General features: G+C 46.0%; 1 protein-coding gene across 4 annotated transcripts in view; it reads right to left on the bottom strand.

Annotated features, from left to right (window-relative positions):
• The window catches only part of UFD1 (ubiquitin recognition factor in ER associated degradation 1), a 28683-nt gene that overhangs the window by 8112 nt on the left and 807 nt on the right, over positions 1-19764 (bottom strand). For 2 of the 4 annotated variants that reach the window (XM_002830847.6, XM_063722769.1), the window contains exons 2-6: positions 16822-16954; positions 16420-16452; positions 13076-13197; positions 9221-9351; positions 6546-6618 (exon numbers count right to left, since the gene is read on the bottom strand). In XM_002830847.6, coding sequence (XP_002830893.4) covers positions 6546-6618; positions 9221-9351; positions 13076-13197; positions 16420-16452; positions 16822-16954 — 492 coding nt within the window. Of the gene's footprint in view, positions 1-6545; positions 6619-9220; positions 9352-13075; positions 13198-16419; positions 16453-16821; positions 16956-19764 lie in introns of those variants that run through there. The other 2 variants (XM_054543101.2, XM_063722770.1) reach the window with 1 other exon arrangement.

Below are 19764 nucleotides of genomic sequence, written 5' to 3'. Positions count from 1 at the left end.
CACACAAAGTACTGGGATTACAGACGTAAGCCACCGCACTCGGCCTTCGAAATTTATTCTAAGTAAATAACTAGCTATACCCAGTGAGAAAATTCTAAGAATGCTCATACCAACGTCACTAATACCACTGTACAGATGCTCCTTGACTTACGATGGAACCAAGTCCCATAAACTTATAAGTTAAAAATGTATTAATACTCCTAACCTACCAAACATCATAGTGCAGCCTGCCTTAACCATTCTCAGAACACATACATTAGCCTACAGTTGGGCAAAATCATCTACTATAAAGCTTATTTTATAATAAAATGTTGAATAACTCATGCAATTTATTGAATACTGTACTGAAGATCAAAAACAGAATGGTTGTATAGGTATTCAAAGTATGGTTTTTACTGAATGTGTATCATGTTTGCATCATAATAAAGTTGAAAAGTTCTAGGTAGAACCACGGTCAGGGACTGTCTGTATACTCAAAATGCAGCTGAATTATATTTCTTCATATGTAAATTTACAGTTATACAATGGCATGCTATGCAGCCAACAGGAAAATAATTTTAAAACCAGTCATGTTGCTTGTGTCTAAGATGACCTCACGTATGTAAAAAAGGCACATAAAAAATGTCCAGAAGCAGGGCCGTGCGTGGTGGCTCACATCTGTAATCCCAGCACTTTGGGAGGCCGAGGAGGGCAGATCACGAGGTCAGGCGAATGAGACCATCCTGGCTAACATGGTGAAACCCTGTCTCTACTAAAAAATACAAAAAATTAGCTGGGAGTGGTGGCAGGTGCCTGTATTCCCAGCTATTCGGGAGGCTGAGGCAGGAGAATGCTGTGAACCCAGGAGGTGGAGCTTGCAGTAAGCCGAGATCGCGCCACTGCACTCCAGCCTGGGCAATAGAGCGAGACTCTGTCTCAAAAAAAACCAAAAAAACAAAAAAACAAACAAACTCCAGAAGCATAGAAATTAAAAGTGGCCCTATCTACTTTTTCCCGCATCATTTCAGGTTCTTTGCTTTTATCTAAAGTCTGTCTTGCTTTTTTTTTTATCTAAAGTCTGTCTTGCTTTTTTTTTTTTTTTTTTAGAGATGGAGGCTCGCTCTGGCACCCAAGCTGGAGTGCAATGGTATGGTCTCGGCTCACTGCAACCTCCGCCTCCCGGGTTCAAGCGATTCTCTTGCCTCAGCCTCCCAAGTAATTGGGACTACAGGTGCATGCCACCACACCCCGCTAATTTTTGTGTTTTTAGTAGAGATGGGGTTTCACTATGTTGGCCAGGCTGGCCTTGAACTCCTGACATTGTGATCCGCCCGCCTCAGCCTCCCAAAGTGCTGGGATTACAGGCATGAGCCACCACGCCCGGCCAGTATGTCTTGCTTTTACAACCATTTTAAAAAGTCTGGATAGTCCCACCATTTAAAAAAAAAAACTTAAGCAGGGCCAAATCTACTTTTAAAAGTGTCATAATTATTGAATAGACAGGGAATAAAAAAAAAAAGGATCTGTCATTGTGTGGATATACTACCATTTATCCACTGAGCATCCGGCCTGTTTCCAATCATTTTGCTATGTTAATGACACTACTATAAACATTAAAACATGTCTCCTAGGGCTTGGCTCATGCTTCTCTACCGTTTTCATGTTTTCAAATTGCAGGCCACAACCAATCAGTGGGTCATAAAACCGACAGGGCTGCAAGCAGAACTGAAAAGGAAAGAATTGGAAGACAGTACCCTAGAAGTACCAGAATGTATTGCATTTAGTAAGGATAAATATTCCTGTGACATTTTCCATTTACTTTTATGTATTGGCATAATATTAAACACTTTTTTTTTAAACTATGGGACCTATTTTCTAGGTTGGTGCTCCTCAAACTACCTGGGAAGACCTAGTTTTTAAAAATGTGCAGTCTGCTGGACTGCCATGTGGTCCTCCTGCACAGAAGCAAGACACAACACACACCAGATGCCTAGAGCTCACCAGGACAAGTACTGGTTCTGTGGCCATGTGTGTGGAGGTTATGACAATGCCAAATTACTATACATTTCTAAACATTCACTTTTGATTCCTGCTTCCTCGAGGCCCTGGCAACCACCATTCTTTCTTTTTTTTTTTTTTTCCTTGAGGCAGGGTCTTGCTCAGTACCCCAGGCTGGAGTGCAGTGCCATGACCCTGGCTCACTGCAGACTTAACTGATCCTCCTGCCTCAGCCTCCTGAATAGCTGTAACTAGGCACATGCCACCACGCCCAGCTAATTTTAAAAGTTTTTCATTAATTTTTTGTAGTGACAGGATCACACTATGTTACCCAGGCTACTCTCAAACTCCCAGGCTCAAACAATCCTCCAACCTTGGTCTCCCAAAGTGCTGGGATGCCAGGTGTGAGCCACGGTGTCCAGGTGATTCTACTTTCTGTCTCCCATGAATTTCACTACTCTAAGTACTCATGTAAGCGGAATGTAGTATTTGTCTGTCTGCATCTGGTTTATTTCACTGAGCAGAATGTTCATCCATGTGGTAGCATGTGTCAGAATTCCCTTCCTTTTTAATGTTGAATAATATTACATTGTATGTGTATACCACATATTATTTACCCATTCATCTGCAATTTATTTTTGACTATGGTGTGAGTTAGGAACTCAATTGTTTTTTGATCTTAGGAATAGTCAATATCCCAGATTCCCCAACCCCAGTATCTCCTTTGCCTGGTGACATCAATGCTGCCTGAGTGGTGGACCAAGATTCTTTGTATATAAAGCTTTGTTCCACTGGCCTACTTGTCTACTCCAGAACCAATGCCATATGGCATCTTAACTACTGGAGCTTTAGTACACTCAGCTGCCATATAGAATCTTCCTTATATATGACCAGATTCTTTTGTCAATATTTTATCTACAATCTATGTATCTGTATCAAGTGACAATGATCTGTAGTTTACCTTTCTCCTATCCTTGTGTGGTTTTGGTGATCAAGGTTATACCGACCTCAGAGAATGAGTCGGGGGATATTTTCTTTCTCTATTTTTAGAATATCCAAGAGCAATTCATTGCTTGAGTGTGAGGAAGAACCTGCATATATAACCATCTGGGCCTGGGTTTCCTGGATTAAGATTTTTCTGATTGAATTACTTGACTGGCTATACAATTATTTAGGCTGTTTTTTTTCTTTAGTCAAACTTCAATTACACTTTTCTCTAGGAAATAATTTATCAATGTCAAATAAGTTGGCTCATTTCTTAGTATAAAATTTTTCGCAGTTTTATCTTTCAAGATATTTTGCTTTATCTAAGTCATTTTATATGTTTTTAAACATTCAATATGTATGTAGACTTTTTAGGGTTTGCATTTTTTTTTGTTTGAGGCAAGGTCTCGCTTTATCACCTAGTGCAGTGGCATGGTCACTGTTCACTGCAACTTCTGCCTCCTGGACTCAAATGATCCTCCCACTTCAGCCTCCCGGGTAGCTGGGACTACAGGTGCATGCCACCATGCCCAGCTAATTTTTGTATTTTTTGTTGAGATGGGGTTTTGCCATGTTGCCCAGTCTGGTCTCAAACTCCTGGACTTCAGCGATCCGCCCACCTCAGCCTCCCAAATTGCTGGGATTACAGGTGTGAGCTACCACACCCAGCTTCAGCTATCTTTTTTATTAACTTTATTGAATTGTAAACAGAGAACACTTTAATTCTAAACAACTCTCTCAAGAGAGTTAAGTCCAGGCCGGGCGCGGTGGCTCCCGCCTGTAATCCCAGCACTTTGGGAGGCTGAGGCTGATGGATCACCTGAGGTCAGGAGTTCGAGACCAGCCTGGCCAACATGGTGAAACCTCGTCTCTACTAAAAATACAAAATTAGTCGCAAGTGGTGGCACACGCCTATAGTCCCAGCTACTCAGGTGGCTGAGATGAGACAGAGAATTGCTCGAACCCAGGAGGTGGTAGCTGCAGTGAACCAAGATTGTGCCACTGCACTCCAGCCAGGGTGAGACAAAGAGAGACTCTCTCAAAAAAAAAAAAAGAGAGTAAGTCTAAAGACTTACTCTTTTCCAACGTTTTATATGTCATTTTTTAAGCTTCATACATTAAACATTATTACTGCTTTATATGGCAACATTTACTCTGGATTCATATTTGCCAATTTATTTATTCCCTATTCCTTCTTGCTTTCCTTCTAGGATAATGCTTATTCCTAAAGTACATGCTTTTAAAATTCCATTGGTAAATAACCTCTCTCAGATTTGGTTCATCTGAAAATATTTTCACTTTGCCCTTATTCTTTAAGGAAGGTTTTGATGATAGTTACTTGATACTGGCTGTAACTGTTGCTATTCAAAGACCTGCTACTTGCTGTTCTTCTGAAGGTACTGTGTTTTCTCCCTGCTTACCTCTCTGTATTTGGTATTTTCTACCTGTAGCTTATTCTGTTTGTTATACATTATAAATTTCCTATAGTGATGGGCTGACCACCAATTCTAAATCAATTTCAGTTACCATCTCTTCAGATTATTTCAATTCCTCCATTCTTTCATACTGGGATTGCAATGGGCATGTTTGACTTTCTCAGTGTCTTCAACATCTCAAGCTCTCGTATGTTCCATCCCCTTGCTCCTCTGTGTGAAATTCCGTTATTTCTTCAGATTCATCTTTCATTAACTCTTTTATAGCTGTTGTTTAACGTTTTGTTTTTCAAATCTTTCTGGTTATTTTTGATAGCCTTTTGTTGCTCGCTATTATAATTCCATTTTTAAAAATATCTTTGAACATTTTATATCTAATTATTTTACATTTGTATCTAGAAATTCTAATGCTGATTTCCTTAGGGATCTAATTTTTATTGTCTCTGCTTTGGTGTAGTTTAATTATGCGTTCTTTGCTTGTTCAATTGACAGCAATCCCAAAGACTTAACTAAACTGGAGTGCTTTTTCCAGAGACGATCTGTGTTTATGTCTCCTGAGACAATGACAACACCTACCTCTGTGTCTATTTTACTGCTTTTAAGGGTTCCAGTTCAATCTTGATCTCTGATTCAGATCTCCCACTAGAGCACTGATATGGCCATCTGCCCTCAGGGAAACCCAGCTTAGAGTCTTTAAAATTCTCTATAAGCACAACAGTACATTAATCAGAAGGGCCTATTAGAGTATCTAGTTTTCCCTACCTCTAAAAGTGGAAGTTCAAACCTGTGTTTCAATTTTACATATACTCTATATAATGTACCCTCCCTTACAGTGCAAAGTATCAGTACTATCCTTTATCATCAGTTTAGGAGTTATATTTAGTATCACTACCTTAACATTAAAAACAATAACATTAAACTGCCTGTAATTAATTATAAAAGCTTAGAGTACTCAGTTAAGGTAAACGATACCGAAAATGTTCTCCAGAAAGCTAAAGGGAACAAGATTATTTCTTAGTTTATTAAAAGGAAAAAAGAAAGTGTGATTCAAAACCCACAAAACTGAAAAATAAGGTCAGATGCCTCAAATACAAGGAAACTGCCAGAGAATAAGCTGGATCCCTGCACTGACACCAAGGGAGTAACTGGCTAAACCACAGGCAGCTGTGACATAGCTGTGAAGGCCCAGTCCCTGAGGGGACCAGAGAGTGCTGTGAAGGAGCTAAGTGCTAGCTTCAGGGAAAGCCCAGCCAAGCCAGGCTGTGGTCACTCCTGAACACTAAGGCTAGCCCTGGCAACAGCTCTGTAGGAGGGTCAATTGTCAACAGTCACAGTGAACAGGGGCACCCATATTACTGTGCTCCATGCTTGTGGTGGGACAGCCTGATGGCAGGATTGCCAACTATTACATCCTCCTGCAGGCATATTCCCATAGGTAATAGGAAAGTGAATGCTTTCTTGAATTTTGGAGTTAAGTCCTGTCATTTCACTTTATAGTTAAATTGTCTAGATCCAGACACCTAAACAGCATAAAATCAGGGATGAAAACAGAGGCATTTAGACCTGAGAGACTTGTGTCAGAAAGGTCAAGCCTAGAGAAGCTGCTAAGTGAAAACGGAAGTTGAAGAAAACAGGAGGAGGTGGAGGAGGATGTGGGCTCCCAGGAGGAGAAGTGAGCCTAGGAGGTGTTGCCCTAAGGCAGAGCCAGGCTCTGCTTCTCAGATGCCACACAGCACTTGGCCCCACTGAAGGGCCTGTCAGCTTCCGTGGGGCAAGGATCCCAAGGACAAGGACCCAGCAGGGTTGTTATTGTGTCTCCACAGCCCCGCAAACGGCTTAGCTCAGATTAGAGGTGCAGTGAGGACCTTTCAAACCAAGACAGAACCAGCAGCCTTGCCACCAAGGTACACAGAGGTATGACTAATAAGTCTATCAATGTTCCCCTGTAAATGCAATCTATCCTCAAAACAGAGTTACCAAATGAATTAGAGCTCTAAATATGAACCTGGGAAAACTTAATAACCAACCAGCAGGCAGTAATTAGGTGATAAGATCCAGGCATATGCTGCTTAAAAAGAAGCCCCATTCAAACATTAGAATGGACATTGCAGGTGGCTCTTGTCAGGCATGACCTGCATGAACTGGGCTCACCTTTTCATTATAGTTGATGGCAATCACATCCCCGGTGGTCAGACAGGCAAAGTTCCTAAGTGCGTTTTCTAATCTGCAGACACATTCTGTCAAGGCAACATGGCAAGATGGATACCTTAATCTGAAACAAGTTTCCATGAGGGGTTAGATGATTACTGGTAGGTAGAGACTGTACCATGATGGTACTTGAAACACGAAGCTTTTTAATACCATGAAGTACTGCTTGGCAATAAAGAAGGATGGAACTCCTAATATGCAATAATATGGATGAAATGCCAAGCTGGGGGAACAAATGCCAAGCTGAGGGAAGGGGAAATAACCAACCACAAAAGGGCAGTGAGATTCCATCCACATAGAACCCTGAGAAAGACAGATCTATGAGGATAGGAGGTAGCTGAGAGGTTTCTGGGCCAGGGGATCAGGTAGGGACTGACAGGAAAGGACCTTTTGGGGACATGGAAATGTTCTGGTTACATGGGTGTATACATTTTCAAACTGGCTGAACTGTGTGCATTTTATTGTATACAAATTATACCATGGGATTTAAAAAAATCCTATGGGAGTACAAAAGAACAAAAAAGATTTAATGAGTCAGATAGGTCCTCTCAAAAGTTCCTCAAAATCAAAGATGCTTTCATTTATACTTTTGTTGTTTCTATCTTTTAAGCTGATAACTTTAGTTAATAAAAATTAAAATAAAGAAACCAGCAAATACTTTTTATAACAGTAAAACTGTAGAACCCAAATGCCCACACAAGGAAATGTCTATTCATGTGGAATATTTTACCATGTCTTCCTCATCAATTTGCTGAAGGACTTTACATAAAAAGGTCACATGAAATGTGTCTCCAGAGCCTGCCACTGTGAGAGTCTAACTTGAGGGTGAAAGGGTGAGGCTATCTAGATTCACCTTGCTTGGTCAAACAGCTTTCCAGAACCAGAGCAACTTTGTGAAAAGTACCTTATGTGGTGGATGCTTTCTTTCCTCCCAAACATGAAGTGCCACGGTACAGAGTGCCCTTCCCTCCACTCCTCTAGTGACCCTGCCAGGGCATCGTCTCTGACTTCCACTGCAGCAGCTGGAGGAGAAGAGCCAGAGCCCTCAGGCTGAGAACACGAGGCCTCTGCAGGCAGGGCTGGCTCCCCATATGGCCTCTGTATACTCTGGCACCTGCTGCAGCACCAGCTTCCCACTTTCTCTGCTCGGCGCCAAGACTGCTTTCATCCAGACCTCAGCCAGACCAGAAAACACCAGGCTCTCAACTGATGGAAGTGACGCCCTTTCTCCACACACTAACAAGTTAATTGTGCTGACAAAAACAGCATCTGAGATCAACCTGGTAAGTCTGCACTGGGGCAGGGCGCGGTGGCTCATGCACGTAATCCCAGCACTTTGGGAGGCTGAGGCAGGTGGAGCACCTGAGGTCAGGAGTTCGAGACCAGCTTAGGCAACATGCTGAAACTCCGTCTCTACTAAAAATACAAAAATTAGCCGGGCATAGTGGTGCACACCTGTAATCCCAGCTACTCAGGAGGCTGAGGCAGGAGAATCACTTGAATCTGGGAGGCAGAGTTTGCAGTGAGCTGAGACCATGCCACTGCACTCCAACCTGAGCAGCAGAGTGAGACTCCATCTCAAAAAAAAGTCTGCATTGCAACACATGTAAAAACCCTGAGAAAATGGGCATGGCCCATTCCTGGTCACTGACAGCCAAACAAGCACGTCTAGGTCAGAGCTCTGAAGGACAAGTTAACTAGCTCTTCCCATAGGACATCCCTCTGCCTGTGGGACAGGAGGCTCAACAAGGCCATCATGTCCAGAACATGGGCAGCAAAGAATATACATGGCCCATATGCATCCAGAGTACAACCAGCAGTGCCTTGCTCCTAAGAAAACATGTGGAGAGAGGGCTACTGGGAAGGGAGGCAGCTTTTCTTAATTTTCTGTCTGTGTTGTTCAACTGTTTTTTTTTTTCAAGTATGCATTAAAAAAAAAAATTAAAAAAAAGAAGTAGAATGGAGTGGCCACTCTTATGCCATGATCTTAACAGGAAAAATCAGGGCCATGGAGCTAGAGATCTTGATTGCTGCACACAGCACCATCCTGTACCTGCACTGCCTACTTCCTGATGCTGTCAACACATACATCTGGCTTAAGTTCAGAGGTGAACATGAGGAATCCACTAGAACCTGACACCTTTGCCTTCTGCTTGGTGACACAGAAACTGCAGTCATTGCTACCTATTGGCCTGGAGTGAATCAGCTCTCAGGCTGGCATGCAGTGAGGTTGACGGGCCAGTGCACGGCTGGGCGGAGGTACTAGGGAGCCACAGAAGGGGCTGGAGCTGAAGGCAGATGAGCTGCTCCCTCCTTCCACTGGACATACTGTGCATCCTGGCTTTGTGCTAGGTGACACAGACCAACTGAAAGAAGGGCTTCATTGTGGTCTCCAGGAAGTGTCTAGAAAGTGACAGAGGTGGCCCAGACAGCAGCCAGTGCACTTGGACAGGGCCATGCAGATGTGCTAGCTGAACCCCATTATTCTCAAATCACAACTTGAATCACAAATGTGTGATCCCCAAAGCAGGCACAGATTCAATACAGTACATGATGTTTAACAACCGCCAGCACACTCTCCTTTGTCTAGAAGAACTCTGCTTATTTGAAAAAGATACACGGCTTTGGGGTTGGTGATGTCCAGGAAGTCAGGGCTCTGAGGTTGGAATTTGGAGTAGGTGGCCACTTGAAGGTTGACACTCTCCACCTGGACCAGGCCGCCTTCTTCCAAGAGTAAGTTCTGCATCATCTGAAAGAAAGAAGAGGTTACATGAGACTCCTAGAGATGAAGTAGCCTCCACAACCACTGCTCCCTATACACTGGGCAGGCCCATCTTACTTGGGTCCTTGGAAGAGGAACATGGAAGAGGCAAGACAAGTAATTCGTGATACTATGTCAGGAAGGAGGGAAAAATCAAGTGATGTGGAAGGAAGAAGGCCAATAAAGGGGTGCTACTGAAGCTGTACAGCGCACAGTGTGAACGCATCTCTGCAGGGCTGCCCGGATTACTCACTAGCTCCAGGCTTCCCAGGGGCAGAGCATTTTCCTGGAATGGTCACTCACCGTACTTCCAAGCTGTCCCACAAGCAAATTATAAGGCCCTGTGGCAAGTAGGGCTGCACCTGAGGTAGGACAAAAGCAGCACAAGGCAAGGCTGACCTGGCAATGGAATGGCCCACCACAGCTGAGGCTGCAAGATGGTGACAAGACCCCAGAGGTCTCTGCTATGGAGGTTATAAAAATCTGACAAAGCCTCCACATGTCTCTATTCAACAACCCAGCCAGGTAGACGACGGCTGAGAAGTGAGATGGAAAGAGATAAACAATGCCCATGAGTACTGGGTGTGCAGGGAGTCCAAACTCAGGTCAGAGGCTCTATGTCTCTTGCAATGAAATTTTGCTTGTCTTATTTGAAACCGTCTTAAAAGGGGTGTCAGACATATACACGAATAGAAAGAGCCATAGAAGAGAGCTCCCACGCACCCAGCCCTGACGGTTGGACAGTGCTCATGTCGTGGCTCAGTCCATCGATCAGCACTACTTCACACCCAGTCCCAAGCCACACTAGATGCCCTGAAGCAAATCCCAGGTATCACATCCCTTCAAAAATGTTTCATCGGGAGTGGCAGTGAGAAGGTGACTTTAACAGCCAAGGGAAAAGGGGGCTGAGGGCTGTGTCACAAATGAGAGGGAGCTCATGAGGAGGGAGAGGCATGCTGAGGCCGAGGCTGTGCCTGGGAGGCCGTGCCTAGGCCATGAGTGAAGCCTGAGTGGTGGGCCCCATGGACAGACTTGCAGAGGATCCCATGCACTCATGCTGACAGCTGCTTGTCAGGCTAGTAAGGGCAGAAATAGAGGGTGGTCACTCCACCAGACGCCACAGGCAGGCACAGAAGGATGCAGAGGTGACTGGCTTTGGTAACTGGGGTCTGGCATCCCCAGGAGTGATGTTCTAACAGGACGTATTCTAAGGCTCAGAGTTAGCCAGCTGCAGGCCAGGCGCACTGTCCCTGGGTAGATTTTTGTGGGAAATTTGTCAGCGAGGGGAAGGATACTGGGCTGCAATCGCAAGCCTGAGGGAAGTCTGGCCAGGGATGGGGGGTGGCTTCCTCAGCCAGAGGCAGGACGCTGCCATAGGTGATGTGAGGAGGAGAGGCAAAGAGGTCAGACTAGGGCTTGAGGTGAGAAATAGGCTGCTGGAAGAGGCCTGAGAGCACTAAGCAGGCAGGAGGGGCTGATGCCTGGCCCTCCCCATGCAGCATTTTAGAGCATACAGCACAACGGGCAGCTGAGTACCCACATGTCACAAACAGCTAGTCCAGGGCTCGGATCTAGGTCAGCAGACAAAGCCTTGGCTACAAGGAAAAAGGCCAGTACCTATTCCAGGCTGGCTCACCCTGAAGAAGCTTGGGAGCATGGGTGGGATGGAGTCCACCGGCCAGCCCAGAAAAAGCACTGGCTCACACGCCCTCCGAGACAGCACAGAGAGGATACCTGTCACCCGCCTGCCCATGCCAGGAGCTGGAAGGCCAGTTCAGGGGAAGAGGTGGCCTGATGGCTTCACACCCCAAACCAGCTCCAGGCTACCTAAAGAAGCTTTCCAGGGGAGAAAGGGTTCAATTAATTTCCTGGTCTAAAGCAGTCCAACAGCTTGGACAAGAGGCCACCCAAACTTCAAGTCTATGGGTTAAAGGAGAACCTTCGAGGTACAGTGTATCCCCAGCATCACCACCTCCTCTTATAGGTGAGCCACAGAAGGGACTGGGGAAGTAGTCACTGCCTGACACTTCAGTTACCTAGAGTGGCTTCAGTGACCAGGTGTTCTACCGGATGAGCAGAACGTGGCCTCAGGCCCTTGGGGGCACCTGCAGACAAACACAAGAATAGCAAGGGGCTGAGCAGCAAATACTGGGGAGGGCAGGTGAGCCAATCTGGGCTTTGAGGCATAAAAGCCCCCCGCAGGCCAGGGTGGGCAGGCCTGGTCAGCTGAGGTGAGGAGGCAGCATGAGAAGGCCAGGCACTAGGAGGTGCAATGGGAGTGCAGGGCTCTTGTCGGGGAGACACTGGCCAGGCCCGGACCTTGGGAAGGACCCTGGGACCCAGGCTGAAGAGGACGCCACTACCATGGCAGCATGGACAAGGTCACCTACTACAGCAGGAAAGGGACCTTCAGAATTTTGATTCATATTCTTTTTTTTTTTTTTGAGATGGAATCTCGCTCTGTCGCCCAGGCTGGAGTGCAATGGCGTGATCTCGGCTCACTGCAACCTAAGCCTCCTGGGTTTAAGCCATTCTCTTGCCTCAGTCTCCCAAGTAGCTAGGACTACAGGCATGTGCCACCACACCCGGCTAGTCTTTGTATTTTTAGTAGAGACGGGGTTTCACCATGTTGGCCAGGCTAGTCTCCAACTCCTGACCTCAAGTGATCTGCCCACTTTGGCCTTCCGAAGTGCTGGGATTAGAGGCGTGAGCCACCGTACCTGGCCAGAATTTCAATTCATATTTAATCTCAGAAAATACTTGTTAAGGCCATCCCTTCTGAACGTCTGGCGGCCACCGTAATAGGGCATCAGCAGGAGAGGTGGGCTGTGCTTCAAACCACCTCCCTGGTGGCAGCCAAGCAAGCACTCCTGAGAGTTTCCAGCCCACAGCTCACTGCGGGGTCTCTCAGTATGCCTGATGTAATCCAAGCACAAAGAGAAGGACAAGCAGGTCCCTTTGTGAACTTCCCTAATGTGCCAGAGCTGGGGAGAGGAGTGAGGAGAAGGAGGAGCCAAGTGGGCCACAGCTACCTGTGTGGAACTCTCACTGCTGCAGACTCCTCCCTACAGCACTGGCACAGTTCTGCTCATTTCTCTGAGGGGTACAGCCTCGAGGGCAGGCTCTAGTGGCTCACACGCCCTGGATATCCCAGCCCAGATCTGCAATGACATCCTTCAAGTCAACATTCCAAAGAGAGCCTGCTTGTAAGGAAAAAGACGTCACTCCTATGGCAGCTCAGTTGAGAGATTTGGGAGACTAAGTCAGAGGTAACTGAAAACATGTATGCTGTGACAGACTACTAAAAGTAGGGGAAAAGCATAAAAACCTCAAACACCCTACTTACTAGACCACCTAAAAAATACTGTTGCTCCATTATTTTTAAAAAAGCCTCACCCAGGAAATCACAGATGAACAGTTCAGCTGTGGTTTCTGGACAAACAGCTGCGCAGCTATCAAAGAAAAGGCCACTCCCACAGCACAGTGGGCCACAGGTACGTCCAGAGCCCACCAGGTGCGTCCAGAGCCCACCAGCCCGCGTAAGGCACAGTGCACTGCGCTGGATCCCTTCTCTCTCGCTGGGTCAGCTCAGGCTAAGATGCTGAGCAGGAGGAGTAGGCTGGGCCACCTGCTCCAGGGCCAGGACTCTCGAGTGCAGGGGATGTCTCTGCCTAAGTGGCTGCTCTCTAGAGACCCTGGCAGCCCCACTCACCCAGTGTGGGAGGTAGCAGATGCCCTCATCAGCCACAAACTCCAGCACGCCACAATGCGTCATGCGGTCCGAATTCTTATTGGTCAGTTTGAACAGCATGGGATAGGTAATGTTAAGTCGGCCTGAAAATAAGAGAGAGACTATGAGGCACAACTCCTATGAAGGGACACCTGTTCGGCCCATGCCTTCCCATAGAAGGGGCCTCCCCACAACCCTGCCCTCAACCCCACACTCCTCTGGTAGATGAATCCCCCTCTGTGAGAGCGCAGTGCATGGCTCAAGGAGGAACCTGGCAACTTGGTAACATAGCACTGGCATAGACTTGTGATTTTCTGAAGTCAACATTTTAAAAAGTGATGTGTTCATTCATTTATTCATAAATAATTTCAGTGCCCACCATGCCCTGGACAAAATCCCGACCTTCAAAGGTTTCTAGTTTGAAGGTAGAAACCTTCCAACAAAGAAAACAACCACAACCAGATGCTGCAGGTGCTGTGGGAAGAGCTGGCAGGAGGAGGCAGAACTACTGGGCTAGGCTCCTGGAGGCCGAGTTCTTTAGGCTGGGCACTGGGCAGGCAGACCTGGGAGGAAATCCAGGCAGAGGTGGCAGCCTGAGCAAAGGCGTGGAAGGGAAGAGGAGCCCAGGCAGTTCAGAAATGGTGGACAATTAGGCAAGACAGGCCGGGGATAGGTGTGCAAGTGGTTGGGAAGGGGAGGGGCACCACATGGGGTAGAACCTAGGGCCTGGGCCCAGCGGGCAGTGTGGGCTCTCAGCAGGGTCATGACATAGGACGCCCCTTCTCTCTGGTGGACCTTGAGGTATGGGCTGAAAGCAGGGCCAGAGGCAAGTAAGCTGGACTGGTGACGTGCTGACCCAAGAGGTGCACAGGCACATAAAGGAGGGGCTGGCAAAAAGAGGCAGGAAAACCCAGGAGACACAGGGCCCCGGGGGAGAGGACCGAGAAGGAACTGATGGTAGTGATGGTATTTGCCATGTGTAAGGCCCTTGTTCAGTCTTCCCAGAACAGTCAGGTAGGTACTATCATTATCCCCTTTTATCTATGGGGAAACTAAGGCCCACAGGTTAAGTAACACGCCCAAGACCTCACAGCACACAAGTGGTGATGCCAGGATTCAAACCAAGGCTGCTGGCTTAAGTCCAGGGATTCAACCATCAAAGCAGAATTTAGCTTGTTTGTTTAGGCAAATATTCCAACAAAAATCACACTTAGTGTTAGGAAGTAACGCAGATTCCATTTGAGATCTCCCTAAAAATTCTAATAAAGCAAATCAAGTTAAAAGCTTGGGCAGGAAGCTACAGAGAACCTCTGGGAGTAGCATGGAGGTACAGTAGGGGTGGGCACTCCCTCCTATCACCAAAGGTGACTCTCACACTGGCAGTAAAGGGGCCAGGACCTCTGTCCCGGTCCACCTCTCAGCTGCAGAGCCATGGAGCCGACATACAGCTGGTCCACAGTAAACTGGACTGGGCCCAGCCAAGGGTCTGAGATTGTTGCAAGTGAAAAAGACTCCAATGTCCCTCAGTCCACTGACTCTCAAACTGTATTTTGTGACTTAGAGGCTCCCAGTGCCCTGAGGCTCCCAGTCCCTCTGTACCCCCTCACTTCCTCCAAAAAAAGCAGAGAACCTCATTTTATGAATTAGAGGCCTTCCTATAGGATTTAGACAGAAAGAGTTTCTCCCATCACTTAAAAGATTTGCAATGACCCAGCCCCTGAGTCTCTTGTGGACACCTGTGCCAAGGGTCACACCTGGTGTCTGGCTCCTGGGTCAGCATGACTTGAAAGGAAGACCTTTTTAGGGAGCCTGTTCTCTCCTCTGTAATGACAGGGTCTTCATGAGATCTGTGAACTCCATAGCTTTGTTGACCTACTGGTTGAGCTGAGGCCTCCACTGGGTATAGCCACAGCTGGTGCTGGCTCAGGGGCTACCTCCACCTTGTGGTTGGAATCGGATAGCTTAGGTTGTCACAGACACTACAGTACTTCTGATGCACAGACACTGTAGATATCCCCAGTTAAAGAAGAGGACATTGAGGTTCAGAGAGGTCAAGTTGCTACTCTGGAGTCAGGCTGGGCAAAGAGCCCGAGGTGAGTCACACCACAGCCAGCACCTGTTCTCTGCTTGCTGCCACCAGAGGCCCCCAACACCAAGCATGAACCTGTGCTCCTGGCCAGCCCCAGTCTCCTGCCTCACACAGGAAGAATTCACACCAGAAACACTCTTAAGTCTGGAAGGCAATGACTGCATCCTTGATTGGGTTATCCATGATTGGGATTTTCTGTGCCTGTGTAGTATGGGGCTAGGGCATGGGTTTCCAGGTTGCTCTTGTGGGATAAGGGGTCAGAGAAAAGGGAGGAAGAATGTGGCCACTCTTACAACCCCTGTGGGCCTATCTCACTCCTGGTAAGAGGCAGGAGCCCAGCAAGAGGAGTGGCTTCTGGATGGAAGACAATAGCTCAGTTTTTGACATGCTGAGGATGCACTGGTGCACTGGAGATTAGAAATGGGGGTCTGGGCCGGGCATGGTGGTTCACACATATAATCCCAGCACTTTGGGAGGCTGAGGCAGGCAGATTACCTGAGGTCAGGAGTTCAAGACCAGCCTGCCCAACATGGCGAAACCCCGTCTCTACTAAAAATACAAAAAATTAGCCGGGCGTGGTGGCAGGTGCCTGTGATCCCAGCTACTCAGGAGGCTGAGGCAGCAGGATCACTTCGAACCTGGGAGGCAGAGGTTGCAGTGAGCCGAGATTGCGCCACTGCACTCCAGCCTGGGTGGTAAGGGCAAAACTCTGTCTCAAAAAATAAAGAAAGAAAGAAAGAAAAGAAAAGAAATGGGGGTCTGGAGCTCAGGAAAGATGTTTGGTGAGGGGATGAGGAACCTGCTCACAGCGCCCTCTTGTGAGCTGACCAATTCTTCCTTTAGGAAAAAAATCTAGTGAGCCCAGCCAATGGCATCAGCTGCCCTGGCACTGTGCAAAGCACTTGATACTTGTACCTTCATTTAATCCTGACAGAACACTGAGAAAAGTTGGGGAATGGGTGGAGGTGGTGATCAGGAAGTGGAAGGGAACCCCCTTCAGAGAGGAGGAACCTGAAGCACCCAGGGCAGTGATGAAGCTGAGGTTCAGGGGGCCGTGGCCTCGCCCTAGGTACCTGTGACCCAGGTTCTCCCAGCCCAGCGCATGCCCTCCAGGGACAATTCACAACCAGATGTTGACAAAGGGCACTGGTGTCTGGATGTACTGAGGAGCCCATGCTGACTCTTGGTGTCCATATTTACATTATCTAAGTCCTTAAGTCACTCAGAAGATACTTACTGAGTTGGTCTAGGGCTGAGGGCGGCATAATTACTGTGGAAAGAACAGTTAAGAAATATTAAAAAATAAAAATAAAAAGGACAGACCAAAGGCAAGATGCAGTTTCTTTATATCTAACAAAAAGCCTTAAACTGTTTTTAGGGTAGCCAGAATGTGCCAGTGATCTTTCATAAAGAATCTTACTTGATGTAATTTATTTTGGGAACTGAATGGTTATCAGCCATAAACCTAACCATAATTAGCACCCCACCCCAATAGAGCAAGTCGGGAATAAACCCCAGCACCATTTTCACAGTAACACTAGCTTCTGACTCCCACATGCAAAGTAAGTACTGTTGAAGGCTACAGCATTGCAGACTTAGGGCAGGAAAAGTTACTATTCAAATAAAAACAAGCACATACTCTTCCCTCCTTTCTCCACATCTGACCTGTCATTAGGCCCTGCTAGCATGGACACAGAGAAGCAGCGGTACTGTGTGGAGAAGCGGTTTTGGAAGACCCTGGGAATCGGGTGGTCGAACATGTTGAAAGAGAACTAGAAGGAGGAAAGAGAAACAAGTATTAAAACAAAGGTACATTTCTTCATGTCAAAAGCCAAAACATGTCAAAGTAATTAATGCTACTAAACATTGTCAGAGAACACAATGTACTGAAATCTTCAATGTAATCTTACTAAATACAAAACAGGCCATGCCAAGCCTGTCCTGAACCTTTTTCAGGGCTGTGCTCCCATCTTCATCCTCAGGATCAAGGCCCAACCTCTTGCATACCTCAGAGACTTGTATTGACAGCCCCACAGACTCCTGCCTGGGCTAGTTCTCTACCTTGAACACTCTTCCTATTATCATTAATCTAAACAATATTTGTTAATTGAAACATCTCTTTATTGAGTGCCTACTGTCTGCCAGGCTCTGACATGAGCACAAGGGAAGCACCACTCCAGTGATGTCTGTCCACTAACAAAATAGATACTACCCCTGTCCTGGTGAAAATGACACTCAAAGCAAGAGAAATATACACTCAAAGCAAGGGACATACACACGTGTGTCTGGCAGTTCTGAAGACAAGCAGCAGGGTAAGTAGACACAGGGCTCCTGGGAATGCTATTTTAAATAGGTGGTTAGGAAGGGACTCTGCACAAAGACCTGAATGCTATGAGAGGGAGCCAGGCAAAAAATAGGGAAAGACATTCCAGGCAGCAGAAAGAACAGGTACCCAGTGGTTGCACCCCTTCCCCTGGGTTCCAATTACCATCCTTTCCTTTCCCCAGGAAGCCTCTCTTGCTCTGCTGAGGGTCAGGTCTAGTGCCTCTCCAGCGTGCTCTCACAGCACAAAATAGGTACACGTCACACTATGTTGTGATGCTTTCTTACAGCAACAAGCAAAGCTAAAACATGATGCCATTAAAAAGATAAGATCCTAGATCTTAAACTGTAGACTAAGATGAGGCTTAGCAAACATGTATCAATTTGAAGGTTTTCTCAAAGTACAGTATTCCTCCCACCACCCCCCCATATCCACAAGGGATACATTCCAACATCCCCAGTGGACGCCTGAAACCACAGATAATACCGAAATCTATATATACTATGTTTTTTTCTTATACATATCTACAATTTTCTTATACAGATCTACAATAAAGTTTAATTTATAGGCTGGGTGCGGTGGCTCACGCCTATAATCCCAGCACTTTGGGAGGCAGAGGCAGGTGGATTACCTGAGGTCAGGAGTTTGAGACCAGCCTGGCCAACATAGTGAAACCCCCCCTCTACTAAAAATAGAAAAATTAGCCGGGCGTGGTGCTACACGCCTGTAATCCCAGCTACTCAGGAGGCTGAGGCAGAAGAATCGCTTGAACCCAGGAGGCGGAGGTTGCAGTGAGCCGAGATCGTGCCACTGCACTCCAGCCTGGGCAACAGAGCAAGACTCTGTCTCAAAAAAAAAAAAGTTTAATTTATAAATTAGGCACAGTAAGAGATTAACAATTAATAATAAAACAATTACAACAATATACTGTAATAAAAGTTATGTGAATGTGGTCTCTATTTTAACATTTTTGGACCATGGTTGACCTCAGGTAACTGAAACCACCTAAAATCTCACAGTAGGATATATATTCAAAAGAATTGGAGGCAGAATCAAGAAGAGATTTTTGTACACCCTGTATTCATAGCACAATTATTCATAATAGCTAAAAGGTGGAAGTAACTCAAGTGTCCAATGACAGATGAGTGAATAAACAAATTGTGGTATGGTATATACATACAATGAAATATTATTCAGCTTTTAAAAGGAAAGAAATCCTGTCACATGGATGAACCTTGAGGATATCATGCCAAGTGAAATAAGTCAGTCATAAAAGGACTTATATTTTATGAGTCCGCTTCTAGGAGGTACCTAGAGTAGGCAAATTCATGGAGACAAAGTGGAATAGAGATTGACAGGGGCTGTGAGGAGCAGGAAATGGAGAGCTATTGTTTAATGTGAGTAGAGCTTCACTTTTGCAAGATGAAAAAGTTCTGAAAATCTGTTGCTCGTGAATGTACTCGACACTATTGAACTATAGACTTAAAAACGGTTAAGATAATAAAAATTTGGTTTTTTTAACTACAACTAAAAAAAAAAATCTCTATTAGAGAAAATTTCTTGACTTGATTCCAAATATATATTTAGTAGAAGGAATGCCACCTACTGACAAAGCAGTTTACTAGCAACTGCAAAATTAGCAAGCTGAATTAGCCATCTCCCAAAATGCAAACATAGCATGCTCCCGCCTAAAATCTGGGATGGTTCTTTACTCCCTGGCACTCTAACACAGTAATTTCCAATCTTTTGTCTTTCTTCTTTTAAGCAGGATAACTGTTCAACTAAATCTTGGCCAGAACCATAACACACGAAATAGCATTTCTGGGTGAACAAGGCCAGAACAGGGTAGGGGCTTGCTTCCCTTGAGTGCTTCTCACTAGCCAACCTATGTAAGCCATTTCTTCTCTTTGAATATAAAAGGTAAATCCGCACAAAGAGGCAACATACTTAACAACCTGCCTGCAGTTTACCCATGAACCCGACCTTCTGCCCCTTCTTTGCTGCTCCCGATCCCATCTCTCACTTTCCTTTTCAATCCCGAGACCTAGCACATTGCCTGGAACATATCAGGTATTCTTGAGTGGATGAACTCAAGAATAGAAATAAGCCAGGGTTTGACAGTGACACACTTGGGATAAAATCTAACAATCATTCCTTGTCTTTACTAAAATAAACAGGTGACAGGAAGACAATACCGTAGAGTGCTTTGCAGCCAGACAGACTTGGCTTCAACTCTCCACTCCCTACTTCTGTGACTCG

This window comes from Pongo abelii, chromosome 23 (genome assembly GCF_028885655.2).
Source record: "Pongo abelii isolate AG06213 chromosome 23, NHGRI_mPonAbe1-v2.0_pri, whole genome shotgun sequence".
NCBI classification, from domain to species: domain Eukaryota; kingdom Metazoa; phylum Chordata; class Mammalia; order Primates; family Hominidae; genus Pongo; species Pongo abelii.
Note: the sequence above shows the minus strand (reverse complement) of the source record. Positions and strands in the feature narration are given on the sequence as shown.